General features: G+C 45.3%; 1 protein-coding gene across 1 annotated transcript in view; it reads right to left on the bottom strand.

Annotated features, from left to right (window-relative positions):
• The window catches only part of AOAH (acyloxyacyl hydrolase), a 166,932-nt gene that overhangs the window by 2,209 nt on the left and 140,143 nt on the right, over window positions 1–24,580 (bottom strand). Inside the window, exons 16-20 of the mRNA XM_064575047.1 lie at window positions 23,382–23,554; window positions 16,669–16,727; window positions 16,521–16,580; window positions 15,153–15,249; window positions 9,736–9,812 (exon numbers count right to left, since the gene is read on the bottom strand). Of these exons, the coding sequence (XP_064431117.1) occupies window positions 9,736–9,812; window positions 15,153–15,249; window positions 16,521–16,580; window positions 16,669–16,727; window positions 23,382–23,554 (466 nt within the window). The remainder of the gene's footprint in view (window positions 1–9,735; window positions 9,813–15,152; window positions 15,250–16,520; window positions 16,581–16,668; window positions 16,728–23,381; window positions 23,555–24,580) is intronic.

Here is a 24,580-nt window from a genome sequence, read left to right as displayed (position 1 = left end):
GCTTCTCCCTCTCCCTCTGCCTGCCGCTCTGCCTACCTGTGCTCTCTCTCTGTCAAATAAATAAATAAAATCTTAAAAAGAAGCTGGGTCCTCAGTCCTACAACCACAAGGAAATGAATTCTACCAACAACCTAAGTGAATTTGAAAGCAATTCTTCCCCAGTTGAGTCTCTGGGTGAGGATGTGGCCTGGATGACACACCTGGATTTTCGTCTTGTGAGACCTTAAGTAGAAGCCCTAGTTAAACCGTGCCAGCACTCTGCCCCCACAGAAACTGTGATTCTGTATTATTTTGCGCTTCTAAATTTGAGGTGATTTTTTCTTTAGTAACAGACAACAAATGTGCCTTTTATCTGTGGACAGTCAACATCTACTGCAGGCCCAAGGCTTAGGTTTTGGAGATGAACAGGATGAGTCCTTCCTTTAAGGAACTCCAGACAGGCAAAATGAGATCACCAAACCCACAGGGGGGTCTGTGGGAGGCTGGAGGGAAGGAGGTGCCAACTCTGCTGGGTAGGGGGGAAGTGACAGGTCCTCCCCAAAGAAGGTGACGGCTGAGCTGAGTTTTCAAGGGAGAGTTCACCCAGATGGATGATGTGGGAAGCAGTGCACCTGGTGGAGGACCCAGGCTGTGCAAAGGCACAGAGGTGTGGAAGAGAATGGCACGGTGGTAAACCAAGGGAGACGAGGCTGCAAAGTCACCGGTTGAAGGAGGCTGTAAGCACAAAGAGTGTGGCTGGGGTTCCAGGGTGAGGAATCATTGGCTTAATGCACGAAAGGCCTGTTTGTGGCTTTCCCAACTTAACGTCTACTCTCCAGTTGCTTGGGTTTACAGCAGGTTTCCCTTTACTCATGGTGTTAGCAGGATCCATTCTTGGTCGTCAAATCCTCTGGCTTGGGCGCCTGGGTGGCTCAGTTGGTTAAGCGACTGCCTTCATGGTCCTGGAGTCCCGGGACCGAGTCCCACATCGGGCTCCTTGCTCAGCAGGGAGTCTGCTTCTCCCTCTGACCCTCCCCCCTCTTGTGCTCTCTCTCTCTCTCATTCTCTCTCTCTCAAATAAATAAATAAAATCTTAAAAAAAAAAATCCTCTGGCTTGTCACTAACATGTCTTTGATGAGGACTCTTTCTCTGCAAGTAATGCCTTATTTAGCAAATGGAGCCTGGCCAGGCCTGGGGGCCCTAACTTGGCTACATCTGCAAAGGGAAAGCTCAAAGAGAAATGTGATTGCTGAAGGCCTTTCGGGAGGAATGCACTGTTCAGAGCAGGTGCTCAGGGATGTCCCCAACTTTATTCAGAAGCACATGGACATTGTCTCCAAAGGCCTCGTCCTGTTCAACATTCCAACAGGCAGTGTCGCCAGGTCCCTGTGTGATGTTGGGCAGCCCCCTTCTACTCTCTGGGCTGCAATTCTCTCACTTGCAAAATGAGTGAGCTAAAGTATATGGTTTAAAGACCTTTCTGGATCTAAACTGTGTGTAAGGTTTTAGCAGCTGTTAGAAAAAACTAGAACTGGTTTAGTTGTTACATTAAATACCCCCAGTATTTTAATATGTTCATGAGCTTTCTGAGCTGGACCCCAAATTCTATGTATCCAAACATGTAATCTTGATCCTATCCATGTGGTACCTAACAGAAACACACCACCCCCACCCCCACCACATATACACATACCCCCAACACCACACCCCCAACACCACACACATCACATCACACCACACACACCATATCCACCCTCCCCCATCACACACACACATACACACACACACACACACGCTTACACCCATACCCACCTCCTCGGCTCCTTCCCCCCCCCGCCCCCCCCCTCCCCCAGGCTAACTATCAAGCCAGCGGGTTTCCAGGAAGGGGCTGTTCCTATCTCACACACTAAGCAAGCAGTGTCTTCCGAAGACAGAAGACTGGTCTTGTGGTGGTTTTTCTGGCTATTTCTCAACAAAGGAGGCCGCCACCAGGTCTGTGGAAAAATACTGGTTTTCCTGTTTTGTTTTCTGCCTTTCTACTTGGTACACCTAAGCTGTCTTCCTAACAATTGTGTGAAACCAAGACATTTGTGGTTATTTATTTCCCAGTCTCAATTAATAAAAGAGGAGATGGGGTGAGGATAAGAAGAGGAAAGTTAAAAGGAAAGAGCTCCGCTTTGTGCCTACAGTAACTGTTTGGTTTGAAAGCAATTAGTTGGCTGTCACTCGAATGGAGATGAAAATATTTATGAGTGTGCACTGGTTATTATTAAACTAGAGACTTGTGATAAAATGACCCACTCTAATCACTCACTCATGTGACAAACATTTACTGAGCGTCTACTGCGGGTTCCTCCTATAACCAGCCTCCTGTTGGAACTCCCATGATACACAGGGCGAAGCACAACCACCCTTCCCCTCATTACTCCGGGTTAGCTGTTCCCTGAACATGAATATTCTTTTGTGCTTCCCTGGTCATAGTTTAAAATAGTAAAGCAATCCCTATTCATCTGAGAAAAATTTGAAAAGACAATTAAGCAAAAAGAGGACACAATAAGTGCAAGTCACCTGTAATTATAATAGAGGTAGCCCACGTTAACCCTGGGTGCAGGGCCCTGCCCCTGCCTGTACACATACACACATGCACACACAAAGTGGGTCCTTCCGCAAATATAATTTTATGGTCTGCTCTTTCTGAGGTGTAATTTACGCACGGTGCAATTAACTTCTTGTGATAAACAGCTTCGCGAGTGTTGTTGACAAATGCATACAGTTGAGGAATCGCCCCCACAATCTGTAATCCGCTTTTATTTACTCCGCTCTATATTACAACGTATTTCTGTGTCACTAAAGGTAGCTCGATCTCACTGTGTTTATTCAGTGCGTGACATTCCATCAGATGGGCGCAAGCTAATTTATTTCACCAGTGGAGACTTGTGTCACGCATCTCTCACGTTTGACCTCGGGACAGGGGAACAGAGCGCGCACGGAAGGGGTTCGCGGGCTGCATCGCTCGCCTCCCCTACCGCACACGTGCGAGGGGGGACGTGCCCCCAGAGCGTCCCTGGCAGAATGCCAGGGGATAGGAGGTTCTGGTTCGGTGGCACTTTCTGGTTAACGGAGTCAGGCCCTTGGGAGTCTGCCCCTTTGTGCCTGCGCGCCCTGGCAGGGCCCCCGCTGCGGTGAGTGCTCACGGGGGCCATGTGCGTGGTGCTGCCCTCGCGCAACCCCCCCTCCTCCCCGCCAAGCCAGCAGGTGGGCCGCGTCCTCGGCTGGCTGCGCTCTGAGGAGCCCTGGTGCTTCCTTGCAGGCACTCCTGCAGCCCCAGGGCTTCTGTGGGGTATGGCCACGCACCTGTCTGCCTGCTGCCGCCACAGAGGAACCCTCGTGGTGCCCAAAGCACGCCATGGTCCCTGGTGCGCCCTAAAGGCTCCTCTGCGAAATTCTCCCAGAAGGGGCGACAAGGCAGGGGGACCTAACACCCTGTTGTCTTAGGTGGAGTCTGGCGAAACAGATCTTTCAGTGTTGATGTGCAGCCCCAGAATCCCTCAGGTTCGAGGCAGGAGTCTCGGGAGAGGGGAAGGGGAGGCTAGGAACCCCGTGCAGTTTCTGGTAAGAGCCACCATATGGCTTCTGGCCTCTCGCTCCCTTCTGATGACAGTTTTTAAACGGAGCCACTCTTCTTTGCTTAACCATATTTGGGCTTATGCTGAGCCCCTCTCCAGGAGAGCGTCTGGTCCTCCCCCTAAATACACACCGTTGGGTCCACCCCACACGCTCATGAGACACACCTGGACACCACAGAAGCCCAGCAGGGGTCACAGCTGGACGCAGCCCAGGATCCCTTCACATTCCTTCTTCATTAACTCATTTTATGTATTTTGCTACAAAAATAGAACTCATTAGTAAGACAACTATAAAGTCAAACCCTAAACAGTAACTACCTTTTTATAATATTAAAAAAAAATAAATGCAATTCAAAGCAAGATTGCATAGGTTTCACCAAAAACTTATCCCTGATCCCTTGTAAGTTGAACCCTTGCTAAATTTAACTCTGGGCTTCTATGAGACCAAAGTTAAAAATATACTCTGAATTTATTTTTCCTGTAGGAAGAACATTTCTGGGCTATCTTGGTAAGACTGCTTTTAAACTCCTTCAGGGAAGCCCTTACCACAGGGAAGGCATGGCTCTGCTTCTCTGGGCTCTTAATCTGCCCAGAAACACGGTCTATTGGACCCAATTAATTTAATTTTATTTTTATTCTGAGAGAGAGAGAGAGCACACACATGTGAGCAAGCAGGGGGAGGGGCTGAAGGAGAGAGAATCTTAAGCAGGCTCCATGCCCAGTGCAGAGCCTGACGTGGGGTTCCATCCCACGACCCCAAGATCATGACCTGAGCCAAAAGCAAGAGTCAGACGCTCAACCGACTGAGCCACCCACGTATCCCCGTCCCATTTAATTTTAAATTTGTAAACCAACAACATGCCAACAGTGTAAGATGTATTTAAACATTTACATCTATGGGAAAATGTAAATTCCCAGCCCTAGCCTCTCTGTGCTGACTCAGGGTGTCATTCCAGAGCCACTGTCGCTAGCTGGCTTTATGTATAAAGCAAACTGAACAGACACGGTCCCCGGTGCACGGGGCAGGACCAGCCTAAAGTGTCTGAAGGTTCCTTGGCCCAGAAGGCCCTCCTCTCTACCCGCCCCACTGCCAACATCGTTTCCTTCTTTGAGGGACTCCACAAGTCCACCCAGGACCCTGGGTTCCCAGGGGCTTCCACGCTGAGCTAAACAAAGACCCGGAGGCTGTTAACATTTAATAACCGATTATATACATAATAAATATTGAAGCCAGGGGCGCCTGGGTGGCTCAGTTGGTTAAGCGACTGCCTTCGGCTCAGGTCATGATCCTGGAGTCCCTGGATCGAGTCCCGCATCGGGCTCCCTGCTCGGCAGGGAGCCTGCCTCTCCCTCTGACCCTCCTCCCTCTCATGTGCTCTCTGTTTCTCTCATTCTCTCTGTCTCAAATAAATAAATAAAATCTTAAAAATAAATAAATAAATATTGAAGCCAAATATATATATGTAATTTAAAACCAATCCACTGATTAGTATCTTATATCTGCCTCAAGCAATGCACAAGGTTCAGGGCTCAAGAGAAAGTCGGGGAGTTGATGTCATGGAAAATGTATTGCTTGCAGGAAGAGTTTTAGGAGGATGGTTTGAGCTGCTACTGGCATCATGAGAGGAGAGGAGGTGGTCTTGCAGAGAGCTCTGCTGGGCAAAGCTGCTAAGGCAGGAGGTGTCAGGGAAGCTTAGCTGGGTGGTCTCAGAGTAGCCAGGGACACTGGACTTGATGTTATGTCTGTGGCTCTTCCAACATTTTCTGTTTACTATTGTCTGGTTCTAGGCCCAGAAGTCTTTTAGGAACCTCTTCAGAGGCTTAGCTTTGCAGAGATTTTAAAAAGCATTTGAATTGGTAGAATTGCTGTGGCTTCCATAGGCCACAAATCTGGGTCTTGGGTCTTTGTCATATCCTTTCTTTTATAAGTCAAACTTTCTCTGCATTTGGTCAGCAGTTTCTCAGTCAGTTATTCTCCCCTCTCTACTATACCTGTTCTTACTGGAGGCCTCAAATGGTCTCCTGGGTCTCCTCTCCAGTGGGTCCTTCTGTGATGGGCAATGGTCACAATTTGACCCCATGGGCCAATCTCACTCCTGCAAGTGTCTCCAGTTCTCAATTAGATACTGATGATTTCCAAACCTGTGTCTCCAGGCCAGCCCCCTCTTCTGAGATCAGAACCCATCAATTTGATCTAATGGTGATTTAGACAGTTCCATCTGGATATTGCGCAGGCACCCCAAATTCAGAATGCTTAAGTCTGCCCCTTCCTCTTTGGGGTTCCTTGCCTTGGTATTTTTCATTTCTGTTCATCCAGATGCCCAGTCCTATGAGTCATCTCCTTCCCACCCACCAAATCCCATCAACTCTCAAGTCTGCATTGTAACCTACTTTTCCCCTCCTATTGAAGAAGATACTTCTTAAAACTCTGGTTCTACATTTAGGGAGTGAGCTGAAAAGGTAAAGCACTTGTCAGTCTATACTAAGATTTTTTTCTATGCCTGGTTATTTTCCATTAAAATATAAGCAAAGGGTGTAGATTTAGATATAATTTGGTTAAAAAATTATAATGTATCAATCATGAATTTGAACTGTTCAACACAACTCATGTTTATACTTAATTAAACTTGTCTTCCTAAGAAAATTGGAACAATTGAATCAACACTCCCACCACTTCTCTTGTAGGGTTTTAGAAAGAAATAGGCTAGTAGTATAAACCCTGCTTCCCCCTTGGTGGTTAAGGGCCCGTACCAACTGTTTTTGCTCAGATGTTCAGGAATTGGTGGGAGTGCATGTGAACATGGCCTGAGTCTACTCCTTTGGTTGGTATTATGTCCATGCAATTAATATAAGGTCCTTAGACCAACTTTGCCCATCTGGCTCTTTTAAGATGGAAAAGATGTGGACTCCCATAGCTCCCTATGTTTTGTGGATCATTTGCTTGTGTGTGTGTGTGTGTGTGCATGCGCACGCACGTGTGGCAATTTTAAGTTATTAGTTTTTAAAATAATAACATAAGGTTCTAAAAGGATCCATCAACACTGCCTCTGCTGTAAGGGGCATTATCTGGAGGGGAGTTTGCAGGTATGACAAGAGGCTCCTCTTCAAGGCTCTAAGTCACGATGTGCTCATGTGCGCACCTCCGTAGCTCCCACCCAGACCCCTTCCTGAGCTATGCTTATATATTATCTGCTAAAAATACACTCCCATTTTGGATGTCCTGCAGGCTCCTTTAATCTAACGTGTGCCAAACTCCTCTTCAAACCACCCCGTCCTCTGTGTTCTTCACCTCAGTGAGCAACAGAATCATCTATCCAATTTCTGAAGTCATGAAAGAAGTGTCATGCTTAGCATCTCTTTCTCTCTTTTTTTTTTAAGATTTTATTTATTTATTTGAGAGAGAGAGAGAGCATGAGATGGGGGAGGGTCAGAGGGAGAAGCAAACTCCCCAACCAAGCAGAGAGCCCGATGTGGGCCTCGATCCCGGGACTCCAGGATCATGACCTGAGCCGAACGCAGTCGCTTAACCGACTGAACCACCCAGGCGCCCCAACATCTCTTTCTCTTTCACCTCACGTCCAATAAATGGCCATGTTCTGTTGATTCAACTGTGTAAATCTGTCCAATACACACCTTTCTCTTTCTCCCCACTCCCCTGGGCCCCACCACACCATTCTCCAGCCGCTACCACAAGTCTGGTTCTTTTTCTTTCTTGCTTAAAAACCTTCAGTGGCCCCTCCTTCCCCACAGAAAAAAGGTCAAACCCCGTGCAGACCTTATGTGATCTGGTCCCTGAGTAAGTACTCTTGATTCCTCTCTCTCAACCCCACGCCCATTCTCTATGTCCCAGCACTTTTATTTCCTCCAAAGTGCCCTGCTGGCTTTTTGTTTTGTTTTGTTTCTGCATTCAGATCTTGGCCCATGCGGTTTCCTCTGCTCAGAACACTTTGTGTAGCGCCTCCCTCTTCCCCTGCGCTTGACTCGCTCTTGCTCTTAGTTTTGAGTGAGCTCCTCTGGAAACTTTTCCGAACACCGCTCTCTCCCATCCTGCCCCATAGAGTGCTCCCATAGCCCCATGCTCACACAGCTGGAGGCATCGACCACTTTATATTTAATTATCTGTTCACTTGTCGTTCTTCCCCTCTAGACTATAAGCTCCTTAGATGGCAGGGGCAGCTTCTTGTTCACTCTTGAATTCTCATTGTGTTAGGCACTCAATAAACATTTTTGGATGGCAAGTTGCAGTCTGGATTCTTTAACTCAATATATGATAAACAGGCAGGTTTGGGGCATGGCAACCCATTGTTGCCCACTTTGGATGTGGCTTCACCATGCCCTCACCTACTACCCACACAGGAACAAATCTCTCGGGAATAACATGTGATTTCGGCACACACTGATTTTCTGCTTTTTTGGTTTTAATTAATTAATTAATTGTAAGTAGGCTCTATGCCCAACGTGAGACTTGAACTCATGACCTTGAGATCAAGAGTCGCATCTTCTACTGACTAAGTCTGCCCGGTGCCCCCCACCCCCCGATCTTCAGCTTTCGACCCTGTTCTCGATAATCAGTTATAGGCAAAGCTCTTTGAGTGCAAGATAGAGCCCTAATATAACAGACTTTGAACCGTAATATTATTTTAAGTGTCAGGGACAGGATGGTCTTTTGATGGATGAGACAAGTATGTCCCAAAGGGTAAAAAAAAAAAAAAAGCTATTTTGACCCTCTCCTTTTTAGTTTGTTCCCAATTAACTCCTTCTCTGACCATTTCTTCATATCCACAATTCTCTCTAGAATCAGAAAGGTACAACTCTGTGATATGCGGGAATGACAAGAACCACAACCTAATTATTGCCAGAAAGAAGGTCTCCGTATTAAAAACCATTCTTAGACGAAAGGCATCATTCTGTGGGGAGCAGACTCTAATATTTAACCAGCTTCTAGCCAATAATTCTGTTGGACCAGCTGATCCACACGATACCCAGGAAAGTTAGATATTCTGAGGTGCATTACTTAGATTTATTTTTTCAGTTGTTTAAAACAGGGAGATGGGCATTTGATGCTCACTTTCAATTTACCCGGCATTTGTGGGACTCCACTGTGTATTCATCTGTAGATAGAGTGGCACTCTTTTTTGTTTCCTTTGAGACAGTTCTTAGCCCTGCCCGTGGGTACTCAGTGAGCCTGCAGCTTGAGGGAAGGTGGGCTGTCAAGCCATTCAGGCTCCCAAGGGGATGGTCAGCCCTCCCCGTGGCCTGGCTGACCACCGAGACCAAGGCCACAGGGAGAGCACACCAGGACTGCTTCTCCGGTTTAGACTCTTGTCACTGCCACACCGTCCTTACCAAAGGCTAGGCCAGAAAGACTAGAGTTGCAAAGGATTGCCGGCTTTCAAAATTTGAAAAGTGGCAGGACTACTCCCACACTTCTTTCATTTTTTTTTTTTTAAATGAAGGAACATCACAAGCAGGTCCAGTATGTATGAAAGATAAAAGCAGAGCTTCCCTGGTTGAAGTTAGGATAATGGATAGGGTGAGGGTGGGAGGGGACAGAGTCCCACCCTCTAGCTCGCCTTGCTCTGTGAAGAGACTAGATTAGAACTGCTTTCCAGAATTGTATCCTGGAATCTTAGATAAGAAACAGCTCTTACTGCAGGATATTGCTAAGGACACTGTTTTCCTCTCATCCAGTGTCCTTTCTGGAAAGATCCGTAGAAGAAATTTCTCATAGGTCTCTCTTCCAGGAATCCTTGTGATTTTTTTTGAGTATTTGACTTATTATTATTTTTTATGGAGGCCATGACGTATGCCCCTTTTTATGGCAGCCCCTCGAAAACAGAGCTGATGCTGCCGGCTCCTGCTGGCAGTTTCTCAGGACTACCCTGCACACATGATATGAACTGCAGACATTAAGTCAGGAAGCCAGGCATCATTTCGGTCTCACTTGCCTTTTACTCTGATTTTCAGTTGGTTTTTATTGAATCTTCTATCTTAGACATGTGAGTACATCTTTCTGGAGTAAAAGGGGATAAAAACAAAGGGGATAAAAACAAACATATGGATGCATAACTACCTTTTACAACGAACCTACCAGATAGCCTTCAGCAACCGCTGTGTGACTGCACGTACCTCATTGGGGTGGAATCCATCGACTGGTTCAATGAGCTGCCAGGGCTGCCCGCCTCTCTTCCGCCACTCGTCCACGACTGCAGGGCACACACAACCAGAGGGTTAGCGACGCGCTTCTCTAAGTGACGGTCAGCGCTGGAGAGCAAGGACCATGTGGACCAAACGTCAGAGCTGCCCACGGGCCTGCCTGGCCGATGCTTTACTCAGTTGTGGCCGCTCTGGGCTATTATCTCAGGCATTGTATGGTCTTTTTTTTGATTTTCTAGCTCAGGAAGAAAATGTGTGACGGCGTTGGGTGAATGTGGTTTGTGCAGGGAGGAGGGCGGTGGGAAAAGGTGAGCTCTGAAATATTCAACACCGCTGTAAATTCATCTCATTTGTCAGTGGGGGAGTATTGCAAGAGAAGAGGGGGGAGTTAAAGCGTCTTGTTAACATCTCTTCACGTGGGCTGCCATTTCTAGATGCTGTCTGCATATGTCAAGCCGTCACCATTAAAAATCGTACAGTTTCTCAGAAATACAATTACATAAAATGATCTCAACATCACATTTAGAGTGAGTATGGCTACAGAGGAAATATTACGAGCCCCAAAGTGATGAGAAGCAGTAAAACTGCCCTTCAGTAGGAGTAAGAGACCAAGACTGTCGGTTGCTCCAAGGCAATAGCACCATTAACTCTATACTGTAATTTTATACAGTCAGGAAGAGCTCCTCAAGGAAATTTCCAAATCCCTAGAGAGCCAACAGAGAGAGAGGTTTGAAACTGGCTGCTCCCCGCATCTCCCCTGCCCTCCCTTCCTTGGCGTCCAGAGAGGGGAGTAGGCACGGCTGTAATTTTTCCAGCTCTTCCCTCTTCTCCACAGAGACTCAAGAGCAGGGATGTGTGTGCCCTCTTGGTTCCCCCCCATCTCGCCCCAAAAGAAGGAATGGAAATTCTACCGGAGGCTTTGACTGTGCAAGTGAAGCCTGTCTCAGAGCTGAATCAGTACTATGCTGCTTTTGTAATTAGTCCTAATATCACAGCAGGCCACCCCTCCTTGCTACCCAACCCCTGTTCCCCGAGGGGCTGCAAACACTGCTGCCCTTGTCAGAGCTCAGGAAAAAATTCCTGCTGGTCGTTTGAAGTCCTACATACAGGATCATCAATTCCCTTTGGCTTCTTCTCCTGCAAAATGGCTGCCACTGAGCCACTCCTCCATATTTTGCATCTGGCTGTTATTGGGAGTCAGTGATAACATATTCCTTCCTGCCAGGAATCATGTTTTTGCCACTGCACAAGTCCCTATCCCTCCTCACTACAAGGGAGTCCAGTCTTTAGAAGAACTGGCTTATCATATAGAATAATCCAATAGGCATTAAAAGAAATGCCGCAGGTTACCAAGGCTACCATCAGTCTATTCAGAGTGAAAAACATCATTTTCCCACATGATTATTGTGTCTGTGAGGGTTACCAGTCATTGCAAATCTGCGGACATCAGTATTATAACACTTAAAGGGAGAATCAGAAACTCACAGGCAAGAGTTTAAGGTCTTATCTGTATTGTGACCAGTGCTAGACAAAGTGACCTTTTTAGATTTGTTGATCTCAGGGGGAAATTTTGCTTTCTTAGAATAAATGCAATACCAGTGGTCTTTATTTCTTCTCTGACTGATTTTATTTTATTTAATTTTTTAAAAAGATCTTATTTATTTATTTGAGAGAGAAAGAGAGAGCATGAGGAGGGAGGAGGGGCAGAGGAAGAAGGAGAAGCAGACTCCCCACTGAGCAGGGAGCCCCACATGGGACTTGATCCCAGGACCCTGGGATCGTGACCTGAGCCAAAGGCAGATGCTTAACCAACTGAGCCACCCAGGAGCCTCTGACTGATTGTAAAGGAGGAGATCCAAGCAGGGGCAGCATGGTAAGTTGGTCTGTTTACTTCCTGCCTGGGATCACAATTAAAAATAGGTAAATGAATTCCTATTTTCTCAGAAGACCTGAATTAAACTTCTTGAATGATCACAAATGATCTCTTGGGATTTGGTGCATAATGTATTTTCTGTATCTGTAAAGTCGAAGTAGTCATCAGCAATGACCAGCTTTTCAGAGATGCCATAGGAATCATTGAAGAAGAGTCATAAGCACTTGGTAGCTCCTTGCTAAACAGCAACACTAGCAGATATTTAAAACAAGAAATCAGAATTCTGGTCAGCACCATGAAGTCATTGGTTGTTTTACAAACATCCACGTGGGGAGAACTAAGACCAAGTTTACTCCAATTGAGTTGTCTTGGAAACTGAGGGCAGCTGGTATATTTAAACTGTCAGTCTAAAAATGGCCTTGTCAGCCAAGTGGCATTTTCCTTCCTCTGTTTGGGAGGTGTGGTACAGACAAAGAAAAAGGACATCACCTGCTCCAGCTGGCATTTCCTGAAGGGAGGAAAAATTGCTGCCTCTGTTTAGCTCATAACCAGTTAGAGGATGAGTCAGCAAGAGACAAAAAAGAGTCTTTGGAGATGAGCAATAGCCTTTCACTGAGGGACTGACGCTGTCAGAATGGAGAACAGATAGGGCTCATGCCCACCCTCCAGGGACAGCGACCCTCAGCTGCAGTTTGCTCTGTCACAGGGGGTGGAACTGTACATTTCATATGAAAAATGAGGATGTTTGTGATGCAGTCATCAGCTCAAATACAGCACTGAAATGAGAGGGGAGATTTCCATGTGACCCTTAAGACTGCAGGTTTCATAAGTGGCTATACGGTTTTTAAGTCTGATAACACAAGACCACGGTGCTAATGAGATACATTTCCACCATGGCTTCCTCTAGGGCACCCAAAGTGGTCCCCGGGTATGATTGGTGTTGGGAGGTGGGTTGGACATTGGAAGAGAATCAACATTTATTCTCCTTCTATGATAAGCCCTAGAAGAGTGTAGTAGGTGCTTTGCATATACTGATGACAGTGGTGGTGGGAGGATGTCAGCTAAGAGGGTTCTCACCACATTGCAGTGTTGTCTCAATCCTCACATAACCCCCAGGTCCCCCGTCCCACCCCCCCACCTGCTCCCTGGTTTACTGATTGTTACCTTACACAAAAGAGAACAAAGCAGAGTGGTTATTTAACTACTCAAGGTTACACAGTCATTCTGTGTCTGAGCTGGGATAGGGGCTCAGTTCTATCTGGTGGCGAATGCTGGGCTCTTTCTACAAGAGCGCATTGCACCTCCATGATTTCTGGGATGATGAGCTTCCCAGGTGTGGCGGTTACCCATGGAGTTGGGTCTGGGAGTGAATGAGCCCTCCGCTGTATCAGCTGTTCATGCGGGCAGATCGCAGGCCACCAGATCCTCTGTCTGCACGCTCCCTCCATCTGTGCCCGTACGTGTTCCCTAGTGGAGCACCCACTAACTTCCTATGGAGAAGGCAAAGAAGGCCTCTACCAAAACTGGATCTTCAGATTTATTTTTAATAAATGTCTCTCAGGAAATTCCTTCAACTGTTGATGATTGTTGCCAAGTAAGGACAAATACAGAGGAGGTTTCTCAGTAAGATGACCCACTGCCATTTGATTTAGAATGTTCAGTTCAGTTTAACTGAACTTTTAGCTTTTATATTGCATTTATTGTTGCCATGAGGACAAGAAGGGGCCAATGAGCCTCTGCTTCCAGCCTGTTCGGTCATCAGTGGAAAGCTGGTAGTACTGAGTCAAGGGTAAAACTCTTCTCTCCCTATCCTTGATGAAGATAAGGGCTGTTTTGTTCTTCTGACAGCTATATTCCCAACACCTACATGTACATGGTAAGACTTAGTAAAAATCGGATGACTAACTAAATTCTTAACCTTGGAGCATTACGGAGCCCCATTTATTAAATTTTAACGTGCATCTGGGTCATCTGTGGATTATGTTAAAATGCAAATTCCAGTTAGATAGGTCTTAATTAGGAGTGGAGCCTGGGGCTCTGCATTTATAACTAGCCCCCAGGTGGTGTGGATACTGCTCATCCTGAGCCATACATTGAGTAGCAAGGGTGTGAGGGGACCCTATTCTTTCCTGGGCACCAGCTATGTACCAGGCACAGCATTTAGGAGAATTACATTTTTCCCCCCATACAATCATCATGAAGATCTGTTATGTTGATATGGCAGCACCATTTCCAGGTCTGGAAAGGAGAGTTTAGACATGTTCAGGGAATTGCCTACATTCCCAAAGACAATAAATGACAGAGCTAGAGATTACTTTGGAAAATGAAAAGTCCCATGTGAATGTTAGACCTTATTATATTTTTAATAACTTTATCTATATTCAAGGTTGATGATCATCAAAGATCACTTGGTGGTGCATTTGTTTACACCAGGAATTCATTAATGAGTCTTTAGCTCTGCATTTTAATGAGAGGTTATTTATCAAAACGTCTTTCCCCAGGAGAGAATTATATATCACCTAGGCAGGAAATCTACTTAAGGGAGATCAGTCCTGTTGAAAAGCTGTTCAGGATTGGAGTACAAGAGTATGCAATGCCCTACATGTCAGCTAATGTAAAGTTTGATAATTCATGATGGCCATCTGCTTCATCCCAGATGCTGGGGTTGGGGATGTTGGTGGCAGGGAGAGAGAGATGATAAACTCGGGATGAGACCTCTCCCATCATTTGCATACACCGTAAAGCATTCCATTAGCGTCATCTCAGAGGGCAGTCAATCAACAGGAGGCTTTTCTCTTGTATAATAAGTGCTTAGCAATGAAAATGAGACTGGGAGGATTAAAGTCAACAAATAACAATTTTTCAGAGTCAAGATGTAAAGGATAAATCAGGAGCTCCGATAATCACCCCCATTTTTGTGTGGCCACTCCTCAGTGACCCCTGTGTTCGGACAGAATGTTAGAAAAGAAACAGTGACGTTCTTTCCAGAAAGCTGGAAGATGGGTTGTCCACTTTGCCACAGGCAAATCCGAGGTCCCTCCCTTAAAGACTCTGACAGGTTACATCATGTGTGGGGGCTGGGAATCTGTTCTGCCACTGGACCCCTAGGTCAGTCAGCATTCATACGGGAGGCACTGCCTTATCCCTCATTCCTGCCACACTCATCTTCAGCCCACAGGTAAGCAGGGCATTGCTCAACTGGCAAAAATGAGGTAGGTGATTCCATTGATCTGCTGGCTCCCGGCCCAGAGCTGTCTCCAACTGGTCCTTGGCTCTATTGCTTCAGGGATTCTAAAATGATGGTGAAATGAGGAGGTGATGGTAAGCTTCCCTGCTCCCTGAAAGGGTCTCACACTTTATCTTTCTTCACTACTCAGAGCTGTGAGTGTGTCCAATGTGTGGGAGCCACCCTGCCCAATCTACTGCCTGTTGGCTTATAAAAGCTCTGCTCAGTCAGGCTCTAAACTGTAGCCACTGCTTTTGTCTTGTGTCAATACCTACTCCAAACACAACTTACGATCTCGGAAGTCAAAATCCATGTAGAAAAGATCGAAGTTCGTAAATTTCTGGCTGGTTGCAATTTTTTTCAGTGTATTGGAGAGTTGTTTCGCTCTCTGAATACAAAAGAAACAGGGAGAATTCCATGAAACCTAGACTTTAGTGAGACAATTCAGGCAGAACAAAGAAACTGGTAGTCCCCACCCTCACTAGGAGCCATCAGCGGAGGGAGGCTCTGCCCGTGAAATTCTAGTCATGCAAAAATGGCTAACGAACATACAAAACTGTTAACATTCATTAGGAATCAATCAGTGAGAATTAAAGTAATAAGATACCACTTCTTTCCCATGGGATTGGCAAAGAAAAGATGAATAATCTTGATAATATAGAATATTGCCATGGGAGAGGTGACTGAGAATGTCAATTTGTTTCACCTTTCTAGAGAGCAATTTGGAAATAGGGATCAAACCCTTATACATGGCATAACCCTTGGACCCAATAATTTCTCTAAGAATTTGTCTGAAGGAAATAGACACAGTATAGAAAGAAATATGTATATACACACACAGGTTAGTCACAGTGCTATTTTTCATAGCGAAAAATTGGAAACAACCTATATGTCCAACACTAAGGGGCGAAATAAATCACGGTACATTCATATGCTGTATGCTTTAAAATGATGACAAAATTATGATGTGGAGGACTAACTTATGAACACTGGAAGGCACAAAACAATATGTGTACTCTGATACTGTGTAGGCAAAACCCCCCAAATATCTATGAAAGTAATACTGGAAACACATACATACATATTGGCTTGGGTGATGGGGTTTGCAGTAATTTTTGTTATTATTCTTTGTGTCTCAGCTTTTTTATATTCCCCAATTTTTTTAAATTGAAATATATTTCTTTTGTAAAAAAAAAAATCAATAAATCTCTTACAAAGAGATTATTCACCATCCCTGAAAGAAGTACGTGAACCATGGATGTCCTCAGAGAAGAGAGGAAGGCTGCGTAGCCCCTGGTCCTCGTGGACCTTGGGAGAACGCCAGTCATCTGTGGGCCTAACCTTGCTCAATCCTCTCTATGTCTACAAATACGCTTAGGACGCCTAGGTATATGTGTATCCATGTATGTGTGTGTACAAGAGAGAAAGACACACAACAGAGACAGTGACTGAGAGCCACAGACCCAGAGCATGGCAGAAAGAGAGGGACAGGGCACCCCACATTCTCTTGGCTTCTCCAACACCCTGGCAGTTTGATGTTTTTATTCATCAGCTTGGAGGCCACTGCCCTGCCCAAATGCCCTTCCCAGTGGAAATGCTGCAGTAAATACCTGCGAAGAAAGATCAAAGATGCTATCAAAGGAGTTGCTACAGTCCTACCTCTGAAGTGAGAGTCCGGAGCGTCTTGTTGGAGGACATCCAACTGTGGCAGGGGCTGACCTGAGAGTAAGAAAACACCGCTTTGATTACAGAGGAGCAAGACCAGTAACAGGGAATGTGGCCTTGGAACAAGTCATTGTGGGCTCACCTGGAGACAGTTCAGGAAGGAGTAGAAATGTGCATAGGTCACATCCTTATTTAGCTGGCCTGGAAGACAAAGAGGTCTGTTATGTTGTACTTATTCAGATCTAGCAGCCAACTAGGGACACTTGTGGATGACCCTGCCTTTCCTGAGAAGGGTGGCACTTCCAGGGACCTGTCCTGAGTTTTCATTCCGCATTGCTCCTGAAGAATGCCTGAACATTCCTTCTTTCCGAGTGTCCTAGAAATCAGACTGAGCTGGGGAGGGGTCTAAGGAGTTTACTCCCATCTTGAGCTTCTGCCCTTATCTGGACCCCAGGTAGAAGGATAAAAAGGCCCTATACAGGCTGGAACACCACTAACAAAGGACTTGGAGAGCAGGGGCATCTCCATGAGATGCCAAGTTCCCATGGAGAGCATTCACGGTGGTAGTTGGCCAAACCCTCATTGTCAACTTTATGTAACACTCAGGTCTGCCCAATTATCCCACGCTGAGGACCTGCTGGGACTTTCTGGGTGTCTGAAGTTCTGACCATGTGCTGCCCTGCAGTCTGGTAGACTGAAGGCCTCCAAAAGTGTGTGGGTGGCTGTTGGATGGGAGAGGACAGCACATCCTATCCCTTCACAGCCCAGTGCATATCTTATTTGAGACCTAATTACTAGATATGCTCTAATTTATTTTTTGGTGCACGTTAAAGAGGTGCATATGAATAAAGGTGGGGGTGCCTGGCTGGCTCAGTTGGAAGAGCACGTAACTCTTGATCTCAGGATTGTGAGTTTGAGCCCCACATTGGGGGTAGAGAGGACTATAAAAATTAAATAAAACTTAAAAAAAAGAATAAAAGTGTTAAGTGCCCTATGTGAGTTCATCCCGAGTATTTCCAAACATCAGTTGTAGACCCAGAATCTGTGGGGGTTATTTCTTCTCTCTTTTCACACATCTCCCCTCTCCCCCACCTCCCAGCCTATCCACCCCTGGAGGCAATTCGACTTTCGTGCTGTGGCTGAGACACAAAACCCAGGCCCTCCCAAATCTCAAGGGTGAATGACTGATGTCTTATCCATTAATACTTTCTCACATTTGAAAAAATAAAGGAAAATAATAGGACCTATTTCGGAGTGAAGGGAAAGATTGAAAGTGATGGAACACAGTCTTATTTTTCACTTACACCTCAGATCAGTTAGACTGAAAGATAGATTCAATTTTCTTGTCATAGAGGAAATATGTATCCTCTCTCTGTGTGGGTGAGTGAATCCCAAGACTGGAAAACCACAGGCTTGTTATCGTCATTAAAGTCACAATGACACACCAGGCCTCCTCTTTTCTCAAAGGTGTCTGCATCTTTGTATTTTGGATGAATCCCAAGCCACCTTCTGTCTTTGCTTTCATTTTATGCTCAACATGGAGCCCTGAGCTCTCGTCTTTCTCCAAGATCCTGTTTTCCACCACTGAGGCTTCTTTCCCTCTACTGTGTGTGTGTGTGTGTGTGTGTGTATGTTTCGTAATTTACCTTTCTGTATGTGTCCCCATCTATCTCAGCCTCGCCAGCTACAGTGACTAACACCTCCTACTTGTAATCCCGTCCTCCATCCTCTCCACCCAATGACTTGGCTCTTGCCCCCTGTTGGTACTGCCCCTGAGCTGCAGCCTTCCCTCTGCCATCTTGGTTTTTTTGTTGTTGTTGTTGGGCTGGGGCCTTGTAATAAACCTTAGGTAGCTTGGCTGGAGCCCTGTCAATCTGTTTGGCCCTGATGAATCCCCTGTCCCTGAGAACTGGTCTCTCTCTTTCCTTTGCCCAGTGGCTGAAGTCTTTTTAACCTGTAGGTGGTGGCACCTAAGGCCTGACTACAAGTAACACTCTCGCACCCTCCTCTTTCCCACTTGCTCTCTTATCCAGAGGGACCAGAGTTTGTCCTGCTACTGGATATTGGGGATTCATCTGCTGGATCCCCTCTAGGGGCTAAGTCCAGCCATAGCCTTGTCCATCCTAGCTTACTCCTCTCTCCCTGATGTCCTACTGCTGAGGTCCCAGCACACCTTAGAATGAGACCACAAGGTGTGTCCTCCTACTGGGTCTTCTCTTGATCCCTGTCTCTTTCCCCCCCACCCCCATCTTCTTGCTTTTCTGGCACTTGTAATTAGACAAGATTGATATAGGAAAAATCCTTAGGTGAGAAGGTAGGTCTGTTGAATAGGATAAGGGCATGCTAGCTGCAGCTGGGAGGGACCTGGGAAAGGTGTAATGAGTTGGTTTCCCTTCTTTCCGGGATTTCTGCTGTGGAAGGTAGGGTGACTCTGGAGCTGGCCCCGTGGAAGGGCAGTTGGGAGTGCTTATTATTGGCTTATGGTTTAAAGAAAGGGAGGAGGGAAAATAGTTGTTATGCTTTTCTCCACTTATTGGTGCTGTCAGTTGGTTATTCATTGTTTCTTTTTAGGTATTACTTTTCAGTGGTATTTTTGCATATTGAGGAGCCCTGGTATAAAGATTGATCCCACCTAAATGTCGTACCTATAAAGAGGCAGTATCTGCAACATCCTGGTCAGAAAGTGAATCTGGTAAAGAAAGCTGGTCAGAAATGGGACAGGGGCAAGAGGACTGGAATTATCAGGGCTGAGGAACTATCAGAGTGTGTGTGTGTGTGTGTGTGTGTGTGCGTGCACGCGCATGTGCGGGCACATACAAGGGCTGGGGAGCTAGTGGGCTGGCCCAGTGGCTGCCATATGTCCCCCCAAAGATTAAAGGGCATGTTCTCCCCCACCTGGCTGCAGTCATTATTAGTTCTTTAGGGCAGAGTGTTTGGCTTAATGCTGGGACTGCAAGTGAAATTTTAGGTACCATAAAAGCTTGGTACCAACAAAGATCAGCCACACCTCCATGAAATACCACCTGAAAGTATAAAACCTTAGCAAAACCACGTGAATTCAGACAGGGAGTAAGCCCGTGATAAATTAAGAGGTATAGTGCAAGGTACTTTAAAATATATTAGGTTTCAAGTTTAAGAGTAATTGGGGAAAAATTAAGCTGTTGATGTTCTGTGGCAGAGGCCTTTCAAGGAAGGCCCACATGCAGACTTATTTGTAGCCAGCAATCCTGGACTTCTTGACTGTAGTCTAACCCTTCAGGTGGCTCCCAGAATGCCTAGGGTTTATAGCACTGTCAGTGGCAGAAGGGGATTTCACTGTCAGGATCTACACAGTGTTTTCCCCGGTGGAATTGTCTTTCCTCTCTCTTTTGGGGACAAGGACGCCATTTTAGTATCATCTTTACCCCCAAAGCACATAATAGGTATCTCAGACATGTTTGTGGAAAGATTGCCTTTCTCATAAACTGTGCCTGAGAGGAATTATCCCTGGTCAAGCTTGAAAAGATCTATGTAAGTAGAATCTTCATGTGTGAGACTTAGTTTCTGGTAATTCCTCAAAAAGACTATACATTCTTGCTAGGAATTTTAGTTACTGGTAGAGACTGTGGAGCTGCTGCCGTCCTTGGCAGCCAGGCTTTGACTGGGTAGTGACTCAAACATGGTTAAGAGATGCCAGGAGGGATTTATCACCCCCTCCTCCTTGGCAGGAATGAGCTAGGAATCTGTTCTTGCCCTGGGCCTTCATTACCTGATGATCTGATGCTGTGGCATTTAACCTTTTCTTGGGTGAATGGTCAGCCTGAGTTCCTACCTGTCCTACTGAGGCAGCAGAAAATGTATCACTGACCCAGGGGTTCTGCTTGACTCCTGCTTCCTGACCTCTTTCTTAGTCCTTAACGGGTGGCTAACGTCAGGTCTAGAGAGTATCGTCACCATGTTTCTAGGCTCAAAGACAGAAATAAATGGAAAACCCCGTTTATTTGCTTATACAATCCTTAGCATAGTGCCTTGGGAATCAGACTCCGTGTTTGGCTATTGATTAACATGAGACCGACCCTAACCTCGAAGAGCAGCAAAACCCTGAGACTGGCCTGGCATTAACCTGCTTTCCTGCTGGCTCACGTCTGATGGGAGTGAAGGTCCACAGGTTGGATTTGAAGCCAGAGCAGAACTGAGATACAGGGCAGTAGCCTTCTCCTCAAGCCTCTCATCTTATGTGAGTTATGCACCAGCCAAAGGAGAAATGAGGAAGCTGGGTAAATCCCACCTACTTCCCCAGGCTGTCTAGGAAGGATACTGATGCTTCGTTGAGGAATTTATAATTTATATCCCATGGCAACCAGGCAGCAGGGATAATTTAGGATATGAATAATAACTTAAAAACATTAAATAAATTTTAGATGGTTTTAACTTTCTTCCTAATTGGATTTTTTTTTTTTTCTCAAAACAAGGGTTGTTTATATAGAACAAACTCATTCTACCTTTTCGTTCTTCCTCTTTTATGCTGCAAAATGCTAGTGCCCGATCAGTGGTTGGTGAAAGGCCATTTGAGGACAAGGCAAAGCCTAAAGCAAAGTTTCTCAACCTTGGCTCTATTGATATTCTTAGTTGTGGGGGGCTGTCCTGTGCATTACAGGATGTTTAGGAGAATCCCACTAGATATTAATAGCACCCCTTCTCCAGTTGCGATAATGAGTAGGGGTGACATGAAAACCACTGGCCTAGAGAATCCACCAAAGTGATTGATGAGTCTCCCCAATTACCTTCTTTCCCTCCCTTGCTCCCTTCCAAACTGTATGGTGTTGTTATTACCTACTGTGGTTGAGTCAAGTGAATTGTGTGGCATATCCGAGAGAACTTATGGAGTTATCTAACCAGAGTTCATGGAAAGAAAATGGGATTTGAAGTCAGAAAACCCAAAGTCAAGTCCCCACTGATGTGATAGAGTAAAATGGAAGCACATCTCTCTTGTCCTCAACTTCCTTTCCCCAAGCATTTCTTAGTATGGGGCAAATCTAGGAATCTGAAAACATTTGTTGGGGGAACCGAAATTTTCAACCCCAAAGGCTCAAAGAGACATTCTTGGCCCATGTGGTTGTGCTTCATGTGTTCAAGGAAGCCCAGAATGGAGACATGTTCTCTGTGTGACCGTGTTACTATTTCTAAGGGTCACGGTCAAAGCTGTGGGAACAGAAAGAATATGCTTTCCTCTTGAGAGGCTGGACAATGTTTTGCTGGGATGATAATGATATTTGTGGTGCACTTGGTAACTGAAGAGGAAAAATGACTTCAGTCTTATTGGTGGGAAGCCTAGAAAGTGGGTATTTACTCTTGTGCCCCTGGTGAAAGGACCAGAGTCTTTTGAGAACTGGTTAAAGGGAACCTGCTCTTTTCGTGTGTTAGGAGGGGTGGGGGTTGGCTTAAACAGGGACTACAGGAGGAGAAGAGGAGACTGGAAAGGTACAGAGAAGTTATTAATGCAAGGAAAAGTGCTCTACCCCCACCCCCTGAGGTGGACACTGAGGAAGGAGTTTTAGGTTTTTCCCTTTGAATTGCTCATCTGACTCATTAGAAACTGCTTGGATCTCCAGAACACTTTCGCAGCGGTCGGTCTAAGGAGGAGGCTATGGCAATACTAGGGAAGGGGCGACCTCTTTAATGAGAGACTGGCAAGGGGTTGTTGATATGAGGCTGAGGGGAGGATATCTAGGCTCTCATTCTAGTAGATGCCTGTCAGAGAGGTCTGAGGCCAGCACTTCCTATCCCCCTTCCCTGCTTAATTTTTTTAGTCACACTGGCATACTCCTGCAATACAAGCCTACATTGGCAGGGATTTTTGATTATTGTGTTCACTGATGGTTATGCGGTTCCTAGGACAGTGCCTGGCACCTAATAAATATTTTTTGAAAGGACATTCTCCCCCAAACACGGAGAGAGAGAGCCCTACTATACCCAGATTACATATACAATAAGCTATGCAACATTTGGAGCCTTGGGCTTTTCATCTATAAAACGAAATTAACAAAAATATCATTAATTGGATTAACAGGATTGTTTTAAGGATCAGCATGGCCAGCCCTTCCTGATGTGAATTACTATTACTTTTACAATGTTTAGAAGGCATCTGGAATGCTAGAGATGCTATTGAAAGTTTCTGGAGATCTTTAAAGCATTTCAGAGCCAAGGACTCCAAAAGAGTGTAGAAGTAGGAAGCAAGCCCCCTAGAGCCTGTGTTGCGTAGAATTTTAACTGCCACCAGGGTCCACAGAATTTCTTAGAATTCTGGCCACCAGGGGGCACTCACCATTGAGGTTTGGAGAAATCCTTCTCTTTGACTTGAGCTTCATCCGCTTATTCTAGATCTCACTTTTCGTTAAAGGAGTTTCCTGATTTAAATTCTAACCCTTCAATTTGTCCTAATTCTACATTAAAAATTTCTGCCCTTTCTGACTTTAGATCTGGTTCTGACCATCTTTGGATACTGGCCTTTAGATCCATACCTCAGGGCTCTTGCCTTCACCAGCTCTGACCTATACACCATGGTGGCATTTTAGGTGTATTCCTATATGGTTTGAACTACATATATTCGAACTATGTATAACTGACATTGCTAAAGAGTAAAAGTATCGGGGTGCCTGGGTGGCTCAGATGGCTAAGCGTCTGCCTTCGCCTCAGGTCATGATCCTGGGATCCTGGAATTGAGTCCCACATCGGGCTCCCAGCTCAGTGGGGAATCTGTTTCTCCTCTCCCTCTGCCTTCCCCCTGCTCGTGCTCTCTCTCCCTGTATCTCTCTGTTTCAAATGAATAAATAAAATCTTTTAAAAAAAGGAGTAAAAGTATCTTCAAACTAATACCGAGAGGATAATATCTGTTGTGCAAATTATCCCAGAGAAATGTTCCATCTGGTAAGCCGTATAAAATAACATGACTGCCATTTGGCAGGTGGGAATTTAGATACTTCAGAGTCCGCATGATACTGGAGTATAATTTCTCGGGAGTGGTCATTGCTGCGACTGGGTCAACTTTCCTGTTGGTGAAAGAAACAGAAAATATCTTAGTAGATAAGGATAAATGCATACACATACATTAACACCTCTACCTCTCCTCCCCCTGCCCCATACACACAATGTAGTAGTTATTGGTGTTATTTGCAAAATATGTTAAGCTTCCTGACTCTTCTTGTGGTTGGGTGGGCCATGAGACTGATGTAGCCTATCAGTTGTGAGCAGAAGTGACATGTGTCATGTTTGTTGATATGAGAACCTCTAGAATGCTCTCTGCCATGAGTCTGGGCAGTGTTCTATATTGCAGCTGCTTCACTAATCTGAGTCCTGGAATAGAGTCCCACGGTGATCCCTGGGCAACAATATAGTATGAGTAAATGTTTGTTGCTTTATACTACTAAGATTTGAGGCTGTTTGTTCCTGCAGCATGTCCTTACCTATCCTGACTGATACACACAGTTAATAGAATCAAAGGAGTCTGGTATTACTTATTCTTTGTTAGACCCTTTGAGACCTGTAACTTCGTCTTGAAACTTTTCACATATATCACAGTTAGGAAAATGCAACTTTACTGAGAAATAAAATGACAGTATGTATCCACACTACATCCTTCCTTTCTACATTGAATTTGAACTTACACACTTTTAGGAATACATTGAATTAAGATACTAACCTGAATTAACCTGGGAGTAGATTGTAGAATTCTCTAAGATTTTCATCTACTCTTTAAACTGCCTTTTGTTAACCTAAATGGAATAATAAATTGTTTTCTATTTTGAGTCCTTAAAATCCCAAATTTACATAATGATCCTATAGTGGGTTGAATAGTTTCCCTCAGAATGTGACCTTATTTGGAAATAACGTTTTTGCAAATGTAAAGATGAGGTCATACTGGGTTAGAGATGGCCCTAAATCAAAAAACAAGTGTCCTTCCAAGAAGAGAAGGTGTCACGCAGACACACACCCAGGAAAGAAAGCCATGTGAAGCTGGAAAGAGAGACTGGAATTAGGTTGCTACAAACCGAGGAATTCTGAGGAATGCCAGGAGC

Source organism: Mirounga angustirostris, unplaced genomic scaffold (assembly GCF_029215605.1).
Source record: "Mirounga angustirostris isolate CCGP_5_RB_7025 unplaced genomic scaffold, mMirAng1.0.hap1 SCAF_12, whole genome shotgun sequence".
NCBI lineage: Eukaryota > Metazoa > Chordata > Mammalia > Carnivora > Phocidae > Mirounga > Mirounga angustirostris.
This window is presented reverse-complemented; position numbering and strand designations above follow the sequence as displayed.